General features: G+C 38.3%; 1 protein-coding gene across 1 annotated transcript in view; it reads left to right on the top strand.

The window, feature by feature from the left end:
* Positions 1-14,406, top strand: part of LOC124722406 (solute carrier family 35 member E3-like) — a 168,483-nt gene that overhangs the window by 93,920 nt on the left and 60,157 nt on the right. The window contains exon 5 of the mRNA XM_047247574.1: positions 2,474-2,612. Coding sequence (XP_047103530.1) covers positions 2,474-2,612 — 139 coding nt within the window. The remainder of the gene's footprint in view (positions 1-2,473; positions 2,613-14,406) is intronic.

Here is a 14,406-nt window from a genome sequence, read left to right as displayed (position 1 = left end):
TCAAGCATTACCAATGGAGGGTGCCGTGAACTTGTAAGTCATTTTCAGCCAGGTGTCCAGATACTTTTGATCACATAGTGTAGATCATTGCCAGATTTCATACTTGTTGAGGCACAGCCATATATTCGAGTGATATCCCCCAGTAAGTTACTGTGATTGTGGCACCTATGAACTGTTACATGGACAGGAAGGATGTACTGATACCAAACTTTGCGGTTAACTGAGGCCATGGAAAAATTCCATGACATGGAAGAACTTATAGGACTCACAATAAGTGGCTGTTCAGCACATTGAAGTGAAGGTTCTATAATACATAATCTTGAACAATAGAGAGGTTGAATAAATAGTTGTGTGAAACATTGTGACTGAGGTTTCCTTGAAGTAGTTTGTGGTATATTGAAGCAGAATAGAATGACATTCTAATAATTGAAACCACACAGGAGAACTCATAATTAATTGATTCACAGTCTCTTCATTTTATGCAGAAAAATCTCTGTGCAGGAACCTAAGAGAACCTTATTAAACTCACTTTTGTCTCTGTTTTCACAAGAAGTTGCTAGATTTAAATCTTGTGTTACACTGGATATAATGTATGGGAGCTTCAGTGCTTCATCATATTAACATCAGCCTTCAGTAACAATCAGCATCTTTCTAACTTGGAGCACATAATGTTACCAAGTATAAGGTTATAATACCCATTTTCAGAACAATAGCTTACCTATCCACATCAGCAAACAGTTGTGGCTTGATTTTGTGATCTTATGTAGTTGACACCTTTGACTGACCTGCAAAGGTGTCTAACTTTCATTCCTTGGAGATTTTCTGAGTCAAGGTGAAGAATCTCATGTGGTGCATGACTTAAACATCATAAAATTTGTGTGGTTCCAAGATGATAAAAGTGATCACAAGACTCATTATGTAATTCCTGGCATGCAGCAAGTAATATTTTGGATTGATATTACTTAATTTTTTTTAATAGGGTAGGACCAATTTTGCTGTCTTATTAGTAATTTTGCCAGGTCACTTGAGTGATGTAGCTCACATTGGTGGTGTCTGAATCAAATATTAGCCCACAGTCCAAACGAGCCCTTTTAAAGACTAATAATACTAGCTAAAGCAAAGAATTCAGCTCTTGAGTCATTCTTAGTATGAAGAGTAATTTGTTTATATGTAAAAAGTTTGATTTTTAAGGATGCAACAATACAAAAACACAAAATTTACATATAGTCTATAAACTGACTCATTCTACATATTTGAAGAACGCCATGATTACCTGCCAAGAGCGGCTGATAAAATTTCTTTATTTATCAACCAGTTTCAGTCTACAGACTATCATCAGGTTCATAAAAATATTTACAGCATCATATTAGGCAGTATAAAATCAGTGTCATCAGATGATAAAATCCATGAATTTGTCACTGTTGTCACATAGTATTACAAATCACATCATCAATCATAAACTGTGACAGACAGTGGACTTCTTCATGCTACTCCAACAGTCAGCATTAGTGCTAGGAATGGAGGCATTCAATGTACTTTTGACAATGTAATTTATATTACTATGTGACAACAGTGATGAATTCATGTATTTTATTATCTGACACCAATGATTTTATTATGTGTAATATGATGACGTAAATGCTTTTTTGAACCTGATGGTCTGTGGGCAAAATTTGTTGTTAAATAAAGAAATTTTATCGGCATCTCTTTGTGGTAATTACATTGTGCTTCAAATATTTATGAGCTGTGGGGCACTATTTTATGAAAATATATTCATTCTATGTAGTTTTGATGGAAATTATGCAAATGATGTATGGAATACATAGCTAACTAGCTAGCTTTGTCTGGATTTTAAGTGATTCATTTACCTTCATATCTTCCCCTGTTCAATCAATTAAAAGGAACTTATTTTACTGAATGCTAGGCATACTCTGAGCCCTTCTTTACAGGTTGCCATTGATAGTACTGGGAGTTGTGTCACCTGAGATTTAATACTCACAAACAAGGCTTTTGATTTGTGATTTGAACAATTTCTTCAGTTCAGTTTTACTTTTTATTCTGAAAATGCTTTTATTTATCATGTTATGTTCATTTTTTAATCTTCCAGGTAGTATTCCTTTGTGACTCATCTAGTTATTGCGTGACCTAACATTTTATGTTAAATGTTGGAAAGTCTGTAGTTTTATCAATTATATGGAAGTATTAAACTGTTTTTCATGTACATCTATGTAGCCTCTCTTACTTATTATGCTACTTTTCTAGAGCTTTGTTGATTATTCAACTGAATTACTACTGTTGCTTGTTTTATAAGTGCACTTTTTATCTGTTCATTTTTAGGCTTGACACTTCTTTTTAAATCTTCATTAACAATGTTGTTCGCAAGTTTAAATAATGCACATTTATGAAAGTGTTTTAAATTGAATACTATTCAGTTTTACTATTGTGTCAATAAAAACTTAACCATCAAATTTAGATACAACATGGTTGGACACCTTAAATTTTGTGTCACCATGCTAGGTGGTGTACTGTTGTTTGAAGATCCTCTTCATATTAATCAGGGTGTTGGTATTTTGCTCACAGTTATTGGGATAACTTCTTATGCACATGTGAAGGTTAGTGGTATAAATTAAGAAATTTGATAGTCTTTGTTTTATGAAATACTCTGTTAAGTAATTTCATTCATCCAATTTCACAAGACCATATCTTTTACCTCAATGAAGTGAACTTTAAGTTATAGATAAAAATTCGAATTTTATCTTGTTGCTAGTTGTAAGTTACTGGTTATGTGGTTGCTGATAAATGTCTCCATGATGCAGCTTTCTCACTTGCTCATTCATTACCCAGCATTCATTCAGTTAAGATGGTGATAACACAGCAAAAAAATGTGTTTTGCGGTCTCCATTCCATAGGTCCAGTTCAGTTACAACTGTAAAGTGTAATTTATTCCAAAAGTACGGCATCACACCTCCTACAGCTCTACAACTAAAAAATAATGTAGTCTTCCATCCAGGGATTCCCATTTAAGTTCCCAAAGCATCTTCATAACACTTACGTGTTGTTAAAACCTACCGGTAAGAAATCTAGCAGCCTGCCTCTGAATCACTTCAATGTCTTCCTTCACTCTGACCTGGTATAGATACCAAACACTGAAGCATTACTCAAGAACAGGTTGCACCAGCATCCCATACTTGGCCTTCTTTATGGGTGAACCACTCTTTCCTAAAATTCTCCCAATAAATTGAAGTCGACCATTTGCCTTCTCTACCATAGTTCTAACACGCTCATTGCATTTCATATCACTTTGCAACGTTATTCCCAGATATTTAAAAGACTTGACAGTGTCAAGCAGTACACTAATGCTCTATCTGAACATTACAGGTTTGTTCTTCCTATTCGTCCTCATTAACTTACATTTTTTCACATTTAGAGCTAGCTGCCATTCCTCACACCAACTAGAAATTTTTTCTAAGTCATCTCGCATCTTCTTGACACCTTACCATACACCACAGCATCGTCATTAAACAACCACAGATAGCTGCCCACCTTGTCTGCAAAATAATTTATGTATATAGAGATCAACAGTGGTCCCATCATAATTCCCTGGGGCACATCTGACGATACCCTCGTCTCTGATGAACACTCACCACCAAGGACAACATACTAGGTTCTGTTACTTAAGAAGTCTTTGAGCCACTCACATATCTCTGAACTTATTTCATATGCTTGTACCTTCATTAACAGCCTGCAATTGGGCTCTCAACAGCTATTCAGCCATTTGCTACGAGTGCACATTCCATACACTATCCATCCAATGAAGCTCAGGGTAGTGAAACTCTCTCTGAGCTTTCCTCATATTTCTCCCATCCCTTCCTACTTGTAGGAGACACTAATGCATATAATGTGCCATGGGATCTACATCAATGTACCCTAGGAGCTGAACTGTTGTGAGTCCCATTGTGTCAGAAGAGCTATTTTCGGTTCCTGCGTACCAAAATGCACAACTTTTGTGAACTCACAATTAAACAACCACAAATAAACTTAAAAGTCCATAAAACCTAAATGAGCTGGATCATTATAAGCAAGCAAATAGATGGTAGAAGAATAACACCAGAAGGTCCATTAACCCTTGCAAATTCATCATCAGTACAGAAATTAATAGCCCATGTAGCAGTCCATTGCCTGACCCAGTAGAGAACAGTCAGGTTCCAGTAGCATGTCACTAGGATGCTGTCAACAGTCTTCACTCAGCAAATGATATGACAGTGGCGGGAGCACAAGGTGAGTTGCTGGGAGCTGCTGTGCCCTACAACCTGTTTGACTCATTAATATCAAAATCTTATGTGGCTGAAATAATGCCATTACCTGTGTGAGATACATGTCCTCTCCCCCACTTCTCCCTGGAGTTGGTTGATATGACTGAAAATGTCTGGGACAGTGACAAAGATGACAAGCCAGATAGGAGGAAGTGTAGGTGGGTGTCTTGTTTATTTGTTCCACCAGAGGAGGCTGCATCTCCATGTTTGATGATGGTGGGGAGACTGGAGGTTCCTCATCCATCTTCACATCCGTAGGTGGCAGTGTGTCCAGAGTGTCACACATATTTGTAGTAATGTTCTTGTAGATGACCGTGGTGGTGGTGTGATGGGAAGACATCGCAAGTGGTGTAACACTAGGATAATTATTTGGTGGGGGCTGAGCTGTTGCTGGCTCAGTGGACAGCAGACAAGGGTAGAGCTAGTTTGCATGGTGCACACCATTTGATTATATGTTGAACATCATGTGGTTCAATTGGCAGTGATGACATCTTGTACCCATTTTGGGACCCAGCCATATGTGTGGGCCTTGACAGTGGTTACCACTGCATATTGGGAGGTCCAGTAACATGTGCTGATGATGTCAATGTAAAATTTTAGTTGGTGATCAGCCTTTAGACTGTTAAAAATGCAAGTGCCACATCTTCCTTGTCAGCAAGAGTGACAGTTTTGATCATTTGTGTTTTGAATGTGTGAACAAAGCTCTCAGCTTTGCTGATAGAGGCAAGATGAAAATGGGCAGAAAACATGTTGGATGCTATTGTTTCTGCTAAAATGCATAAAGTGAATGGACTAAAATTGTGGTTCCTTGTTGAGACCAAGGTGTAGGAATACCCTCTGTGTCAAATATTTTTTTTAGGGCATAGATAGTTGTGGCTGACAATGCAGTATTTGCGTGAGCTATGTAGTGAAATTTTGAGAACATGTCAGTGGCCACTAGTCATATTTAAGTGAGGAAGGGGTCTGCATAGCCCATGTGGACATTCTCCCACAGTTGCTACAGCATCAGCCAAAGCAGAAACTTCTCTAGTATTGCTACCTGGGTGGTGGTATCAGTAGTGCAGCCTTGGACAGCATATTCTATGTCCTGAGACATGCCTGGCCATTATAAGGGCCACTTTGCAAATTCCTATATGAGCATCATTCCTCAGTGGTCTGCATGCAACAGCTGCATGATTTAGGGACAGAGACAAGTAGGAATTGCTACCCAACACTCATCCTCAGCTTTTGAACAGAGATGGTTGCCTCTGATGGCTTGTAGCTAATGTTGTAGCAAGTGCAGCATTTGAAACTCAGCAGCAGCATTATTGGGCAGGCATTTGGGCCAGCTCTTGGTGATGAAGGTCAGGACCTGTTTGAGGAGTGGGTCTTCTGCTTTGGCTTGAGTAATCTCAGACTTAGTAATGGGAAATCTGTCAGAAATATCCTGTAGTTTCTTATCGATAACAAAACACATTGGCTCCTGTTCGTCAAAGTGTGGGTTAGGACCCATCGGGAATGGGGAGAATGCATCTGTTTTAGCATGCTGAGATGGGCATCTATAGTGTATTTGGCTGTTGTACTTGCTTATGGATAGGGACCAATTTTGTTATTGCTGAGCTGTTTGTAGCCTCCTTAGAAACTGGCTGAAATGTTGGTTGTGGGGATGATATAGTACTAATAATGTATTCCACACCAGAAATTTGCATTCCAAACACTTTACTTGCATTTAGCTGTTGAATAAATTACTGTTTATTTCCAGTTACTGTCTCATTTGCTTTAATTACAGTACAGATAAATAGACAGCCAAACACTAAGCTCAGATGTTATCCTGTAATTTTGTCAAGTACAGTAATGTAACACTGAAGTAACTATTCACAACTGTTCAAGTGTGATGAACAAATATTTAACACAGTCCCAAAATTGTAGTCTTAAAACACTGTCATTCAGCTCCAACATTCAAACAGGTACAAGCATGATGCACACAGTGATTATCATTTGGAAATAACATAGTTCACAATGTGCTCCTATTGTCACAGTGAGCACTGCTGAATTTTACACAGTCTATACTAATTTGTACACATTCATTGTCCAATTAATCATTAAAACAGACAATAAATCATTGAACAAACTCCTGGACATGAAATTTACATAAAATATAGTACAGTTTCTGACTTGTTACTTGTACTAACTCATCTGTGGTACATTTTCCCACATTGATGGAGTAGATCTTGCAGGTTTCATAACTCTCCACACCCTGAACTTAAAATGGTTTCCAACATGGCTCTTTTATAAGTTTGCAATAATTGAAACTAAAGTCATGTGTTGTTGTTAACCAGATTTTCACAATTTACAATTAAAGATTTCCATTTCTGAATAACTGAATAGTGGATAGAGATTCATTTTTACAAGGACTTTCAGATACACTAATAATTTCTGTTGAATTAAGCTGGTAAATTTGCTAAATATGGGATTATATTTCAGAAACAATGGTTTTACTAAGGATATTAATTACTCTGTAATTAAATTAGTACAGGTGTTGCTAACATATTTTTGACATTGACTGCATGAATGCTTTACTTATTTGTATAGCTTTTTCATCTACATTATCGAGAAGTTAGTAACTGGGTATAGGTTTACAAATGAACAATGGTAAAATATATGAAGTTACTGATATATTGTAATTAAATAGGTTTGGACAAAATAATTAGCTCATTATACCCCTGATAACCAAAGAAATGTAACAGATAATAAAATTAAGTTGGTTAAGCCCTGAGTCAATATTTGAGATTTTTAGTTATTGTGCACATGCCATATAAATGACATTAGTGACATCACAAAATTTGCATAATAATAATAATAATAATAATAATAACTGATTTTGGAAGGGTAAAAAGCATAATAGCTAGAAGTAATCCACCTGCTTTGTTACATCTTTTCTCTGGTATACGGCTGTGAGGGCTGAAGAGAGTTACCAGAAGTTTGTAGTCAGTAATAAGTAGGAATTTCACTCAACAGAGGAAATTATGAAATTTTTGGACGCCAAAAATGATTGATAAAGGTTCATTTTCTATTTTTCTGTAGTTGAATTGAGCAGAATTTAATGTTTTTGATGTGTATGCAATAGAATGTTCAGTGTCACCAGGATTTTTGTGATAAAACTGCACCAACACCATGTTACGTGGCATCAATGGTGAGGATCAATGGTTTACTGGGGTCAAACATTGCTAGCTGTGAGGTATGGTGAAGCCCTTTATGCAATCAAAAATCTATTGGCAAGCAGTGGTTCATTGAAATTTGATACCTCTTTTCTCAGAAGTTTGAGAGGTTTGGCTCTTTCCGATGCCCGAGGGATAAATTTCCGGCAATAATTGACTATACTCAAGAAGTATTGTGAAACATAAATAAAAGCTTTCAATTAGGATTGTAATTCATTGTGAAACATTAATAATGTGTATGTGGAGGATTGTAGTTCTGTAAGGTTAGTCGGTGGATAGAGTTTGCTGGCGGCTTCGACATTTTAATTTGTTGAGTGTAAGCCACCATACTGAGCATGTATCGCAGTTAGTGAACTTTTGATTTAAAGAATACACATTTCTTTAAGCTTCAACAGAGGCAGTTGCCTTGTAAATTTAGGCAAAGGAAGCAAAGATTATATAGGTGTGCTTCTCTCATATTGTTAGTAATAAGGTCGTCATCCAGATAGTGCTGCACAGGACATCATGGATAACCTGCTCCAGATACATGTTGAAAGGGAGTGATTGTAGGATAAGAGGCCAAAGAAATAATTGATGACCATGAACTACTAGGAAACCTTGTCCATTTTAACTATAGATGCACCTTTCGTACATCAGTTCTGATGAAATATTTTCCTCATACTAGTTTTGACATAGTTCTTTGGGACAAGCAATGGGTGAAGTATCTACAACTGATTGATCATTGACAATTGTTGTAAAATCCCTGCAGACATAAATTCTGCCATCAGACTTAGGTGGGTGTGAAAGAAACGGGGAGACCAAACATGTTTTGACTACAGTCTGAAGCAATGATGTAAAATTATGTCTGTTGAGTTTCTTGTAGTGGCCATCACTACACAATGACCATGGAGGGGAATGCACTATTGGCTGTAGTTTATTAGATCCTGATGGGCTGGAAGCAATTGGGAAGTTCCTGTTTTCACTTGAAATATAAATGGTTGATCAAAAGTGGCAAGTGTGATCCAAAATTTCTGCAGTTGCTCTGTAAAAAGATATAAGTGAGGTAAGATGATGTGAACTTGTTTATGCTCATGCTGTGACTCAGGAGGACATGTGTGGCTGCCACGGATGCTGGACATGTGGCTAAGCTTGTGACATTCTGAGCAGCATACATGTTTATGAGGACACTGCTATCAGATGTACATGCTTCAAAACTGTGGGCACCCATTCAGAGGACAACCATAGGGGTAGTCTGAATCTGAATTGGATGCAGAAGACTGGTTATCTGAATGCGCTGTCTGAGGCACAGAACAACAAGCTTGCTTAGTACAATATTCACTGAGGATTATAAATCTGAATCCGATTTTGCAATTTGTTGTGGTAACGGAATGGACTATGAACAGAAACACAGTGTTGTCACTATTAGATGTTGAGCAGTCTAAGTCCTGGTACAACAATTTTCTGTGGGAAGGGGATGAGCTATTGATAGAAGACACATCTTGTTCCTCTTATGAGCATTGTGCCTGACATGGAACTTCATGTGTTTTAGCAGCTTTGAGAACCTCTTCTAGGGTTGGCTGTCCAACTAGTATTTGTAAACGTACTTCCTGCTGTGGAATGTACCAAATAATTACACCACACACAAGATAATCTGCATACAATTGATTGTGGCTCTAGTTAGTACATGTAAAGTGACATCAGATACTGGATTGTAAGGCATACCCAGGAGCAGATATATATTCGGATCACATTTTAGTAGTGATGAAGAGTAGGCAGAAGTTTAAGAGACTAGTTAGAAAAAATCAATGCTCAAAGAAGCAGGGTACAAAAGTCCTAAGGAATGAGGAGATACACGTGAAATTCTCTGAGGTTGTAGATACTGTGATAAGGAATAGCTCAGTAGGCAGCTCAGTTGAAGAAGAATGAAAATCTCTAAAAATGTTGTTGAAGTTGGAAGAAAAACATAGGTACAAAGAAGGTAATTGCCAAGAAACCATGAGAAACAGAAAAAATACTTCAGTTGATCAATGGAAGAAGGAAGTACAAAAATGTTCTGGGAAATTCAAGAATGCATATATATAAATCACTTAGGAATAAAATAATTAGAAAGTGCAGTGAAGCTAAGGTGGAATGGATGCAGGAAAAATATGAAGAAATTGAAAGAGAAAGGATTGTCAGAAGGTCTGACTCAGTGTACAGAAAAGTCAAAACAACCTTTGCTGAAATTAGAAGCAAGGGTGGTAACATTAAGAGTACAATGGGAATCCCACTGTTAAAAGCAGAGGAGAGAGTGGATAGGTGGAAAGAGCACACTGAAGGTCTCAGTGACGGGGAAGACTTGTCTGATGATGTGATAGGAGAAGAAACAGGAATAGACACAGTGAAGCTAGGGGATCCATTGTTAGGATCAGAATTTAAAAGAGGTTTGGAAGACTTCTGATTAAATAAGGCAGAAGGGATTGATTATATTCCATCAGAATTTCTAAAATCATTGGGGGAAGTGGCAACAAAGTGACTATTCATGTTGGTGTGTAGAATGTATGAGTCTGGTGATATACCATCAGTCTTTTGGAAAAACATTACCTACGCAATTCTGAACAATGCAAGAGCCAACAGGTGCAAGAATTATCACACAATCAGCGTAACAGCTCATGCATCCAAGTTAGTGAAAAGAATATTAATAGTAACCTCAGACTTCTTGCAGTTGATGCAAGTACTGTCTGAAAGAATCTGCATAAATATTCAGTCTGATCTCAATAAAATTTCAAAGTGGGGCAAAGATTGGCAACTTGCTTCAAATGTTCAGAAATGTACAATTATGCACTTCACAAAATGAAAAAAAGTATACTATCCCATAGCTATGGTATGAGTGAGTCACAGTTGGAATCAGCTAATTCATACAGATACCTGGGTGTAACACATTGTAGGTATACAAAATGGAATGATCACATAGGCTCAGTTGTGGGTAAAGCAGTTGGTAGACTTCAGTTTATTGGTCAGATACTAGGGAACTGCAATCAGCCTAAAAAGGTGACTGCTTACAAATCACTCATGTGACTGGTTGTAGAAAACTGCTCAAGTGTGTAGGACCCATACCAAATAGGACTAACAAGGCATACTGAACATATACAGAGGAGGGCAGCATGAATGGTGACAGGTTTGTTTGATCCATGGGAGAGTGTCGCAGAGATATTGAAGGAACTGAACTGGAAGACTCTTAAAGATAGACATAAACTATCCCAAGAAATTCTATTAACAAAGTTTCAAGAACCAGCTTTAAATAACGACTCTAGTAATACACTACAACTCCCTGCATATCCCTCACATAGCGATCGTGAAGATAAGATTTGAATAATTACTGCAAACATAGAGGTATTCAATGACTCTTTCTGCAGTCCATACATGACTGGAATGGGAAGAAACCCTAATAACTGGTGCAACATGACATACCCTCAGCCATGCACCTCACACTGGGTTGCAGAGTATAGATGTAGATGTAGAAGAATTATATACAACAGAATGGAAAAGAAAATTGAGGATGTGTTAGATGACGATCAGTTTGACTTTAGGAAGGGTAAAGGCACCAGAGAGGCAAGTCTGACATTGCAGTTGGTAATGGAAGCAAGATTGAAGAAAATCAAGGCACATTCATAGGATTTGTCAACCTGGAAAAAGCATTCAACAATATAAAATGGTGCAAGATGTTAAAAATTCTGAGAAAAATAGGGAGGAGCTATAGGGAAAGATGGGTAATATACAAACCAAGAGGGAACAATAAGAGTGGGAGACAAAGACTGAAGTGCTGAGATCAAAAAGGGTGTATAACAAGGGTATAGTCGTTCATCCCTACTGTTCAGTCTATACATCAAAGAAGTGATTATGGAAATAAAAGAAAGATTCAAGAGTGGAATTAAAATTCAAGGTGAAAGGATATCGATGATAAGATTCACTGATGCATTGCTATCCTCACTGAAAGTGAAGAAAAATTATAGGCTCTGCTGAATGGAGTGGACAGTCTAATGAGTACAGAATATGGACTGAGAGTAAATCAAATAAAGATGAAAGTAATGAGAAGTAGCAGAAATGAGAATAGCGAGAAACTTAACATCAGGATTGGTAATCATGAAATAGATGAAGTTAAGGAATCCTGCTACCTAGGCAGCAAAATAAACCATGGCGGTTGGAGCAAGGAGGACATCAGAAGTACACTAGTACTGGCAAAAAGGGCATTCCTGGCAAAGAGAAGCCTACCAGTATCAAACATAGGCCATAAATTGAGGAAGACATTTCTGAGAATGTATATTTGGACACAGCATTTTATGGCAGTGAAATATGGACTGTGGGAAAATCAAGAAAGAAGATAATTGAAGAATTCGACATGTGGTGTTAGAGAAGAATGCTGAAAATTAGATGGACTGACAAGGTAAGGAATGAGGAGGTTCTCCAGAGAATTGGTAAGAAAATGAATATATGGTAAACACTGACAAGAAGAAGGGACATGATGGCATGACATCTGTTAAGACATCACAGAATAACTTCCATGGTACTAAAAGGAGCTGTAGAGGGCAAAAATTGTAGAGGAAAACAGAGCTTGTAATACATCCAGCAAATAATTGAGGACCTAGGTTGCAAGTGCTACTATGAGATGATGAGGTTGGCACAGGAGAGGAATTCATGCCTGACCATGTCAAACAAGTCAGAAGACTGATGGCTCAAAAGAAAAATTACATTTGCAGGAAAGACCTTGAAGTTCAGCTGTGCATAATATGTATTATTGACTAGAGTGTTTGGGACACTGAAAAACTTCTCATCTGGCTGCTACTGCATCACACTTTGGTTCATAATATGATGAAAATAACTTGCAGCTTTCCCAAAGTTGTAAAATTTCTGGATCTAATAACTACTAAGTTTGAAAAGCAAATTCAACTCTTAGGATTAGGAGATAGAAGACGTGTGTTGCAGTACTGTATTAGAAATGTTACATACCTAGAAGTGCAGGGAGAGGTGCTAATTATAGGTTTCCCATTCATCAGCATCTGGCAGAAAATGTGGAAATGGGTGGAAGCTGGTGTACTGGCTCTGCTTCTCACAACATGTGTGGCAGTGTTTGTTGGCTAGTGAATCCATCCACTTTTCTAATCAGGTCTGTTGCTGTTAATATTGTTCCTGTTGCAGCATTAATTGCTGTTGCCAAAGTTAAAGAAACTCTGGATCCATGTTTGCCTTCACTGAACATGTCCTATGTCCAAGTGCTGTGCACTCATCATTGCCACTTTTGTATAAAATTGTTTGGTTCCTTTGTGCTAATGTGCACAACTTTTATTAATTTACATCTACATCTACATCTACATTGATACTCCGCAAGCCACCCAACGGTGTGTGGCGGAGGGCACTTTACGTGCCACTGTCATTACCTCCCTTTCCTGTTCCAGTCGCGTATGGTTCGCGGGAAGAACGACTGTCTGAAAGCCTCCGTGCGCGCTCTAATCTCTCTAATTTTACATTCGTGATCTCCTCGGGAAGTATAAGTAGGGGGAAGCAATATATTCGATACCTCATCCAGAAACGCACCCTCTCGAAACCTGGCGAGCAAGCTACACCGCGATGCAGAGCGCCTCTCTTGCAGAGTCTGCCACTTGAGTTTATTAAACATCTCCGTAACGCTATCACGGTTACCAAATAACCCAGTGACGAAACGCGCCGCTCTTCTTTGGATCTTCTCTATCTCCTCCGTCAACCCGACCTGGTACGGATCCCACACTGATGAGCAATACTCAAGTATAGGTCGAACGAGTGTTTTGTAAGCCACCTCCTTTGTTGATGGACTACATTTTCTAAGCACTCTCCCAATGAATCTCAACCTGGTACCCGCCTTACCAACAATTAGTTTTATATGATCATTCCACTTCAAATCGTTCCGTACGCATACTCCCAGATATTTTACAGAAGTAACTGCTACCAGTGTTTGTTCCGCTATCATATAATCATACAATAAAGGATCCTTCTTTCTATGTATTCGCAATACATTACATTTGTCTATGTTAAGGGTCAGTTGCCACTCCCTGCACCAAGTGCCTATCCGCTGCAGATCTTCCTGTATTTCGCTACAATTTTCTAATGCAGCAACTTCTCTGTATACTACAGCATCATCCGCGAAAAGCCGCATGGAACTTCCGACACTATCTACTAAGTCATTTATATATATTGTGAAAAGCAATGGTCCCATAACACTCCCCTGTGGCACGCCAGAGGTTACTTTAACGTCTGTAGACGTCTCTCCATTGATAACAACATGCTGTGTTCTGTTTGCTAAAAACTCTTCAATCCAGCCACACAGCTGGTCTGATATTCCGTAGGCTCTTACTTTGTTTATCAGGCGACAGTGCGGAACTGTATCGAACGCCTTCCGGAAGTCAAGAAAAATAGCATCTACCTGGGAGCCTGTATCTAATATTTTCTGGGTCTCATGAACAAATAAGGCGAGTTGGGTCTCACACGATCGCTGTTTCCGGAATCCATGTTGATTCCTACATAGTAGATTCTGGGTTTCCAGAAATGACATGATACGCGAGCAAAAAACATGTTCTAAAATTCTACAAGAGATCGACGTAAGAGATATAGGTCTATAGTTTTGCGCATCTGCTCGACGACCCTTCTTGAAGACTGGGACTATCTGTGCTCTTTTCCAATCATTTGGAACCCTCCGTTCCTCTAGAGACTTGCGGTACACGGCTGTTAGAAGGGGGGCTAGTTCTTTCGCGTACTCTGTGTACAGTTAAACAGCTTCAGAATAAAGTGAAATTTCATAAAGCCTGAATGATCTGGGTCAGAGTGGGTGAGAAACTTGATGCTGAAAGAATGACACCAGAAAGTTTATAAGTATTCACAAAGTTGTTGTCAGAACAGGAATTAATGGT

This window comes from Schistocerca piceifrons, chromosome X (assembly GCF_021461385.2).
Source record: "Schistocerca piceifrons isolate TAMUIC-IGC-003096 chromosome X, iqSchPice1.1, whole genome shotgun sequence".
Classification (NCBI taxonomy): Eukaryota; Metazoa; Arthropoda; class Insecta; order Orthoptera; family Acrididae; genus Schistocerca; species Schistocerca piceifrons.
Note: the sequence above shows the minus strand (reverse complement) of the source record. Positions and strands in the feature narration are given on the sequence as shown.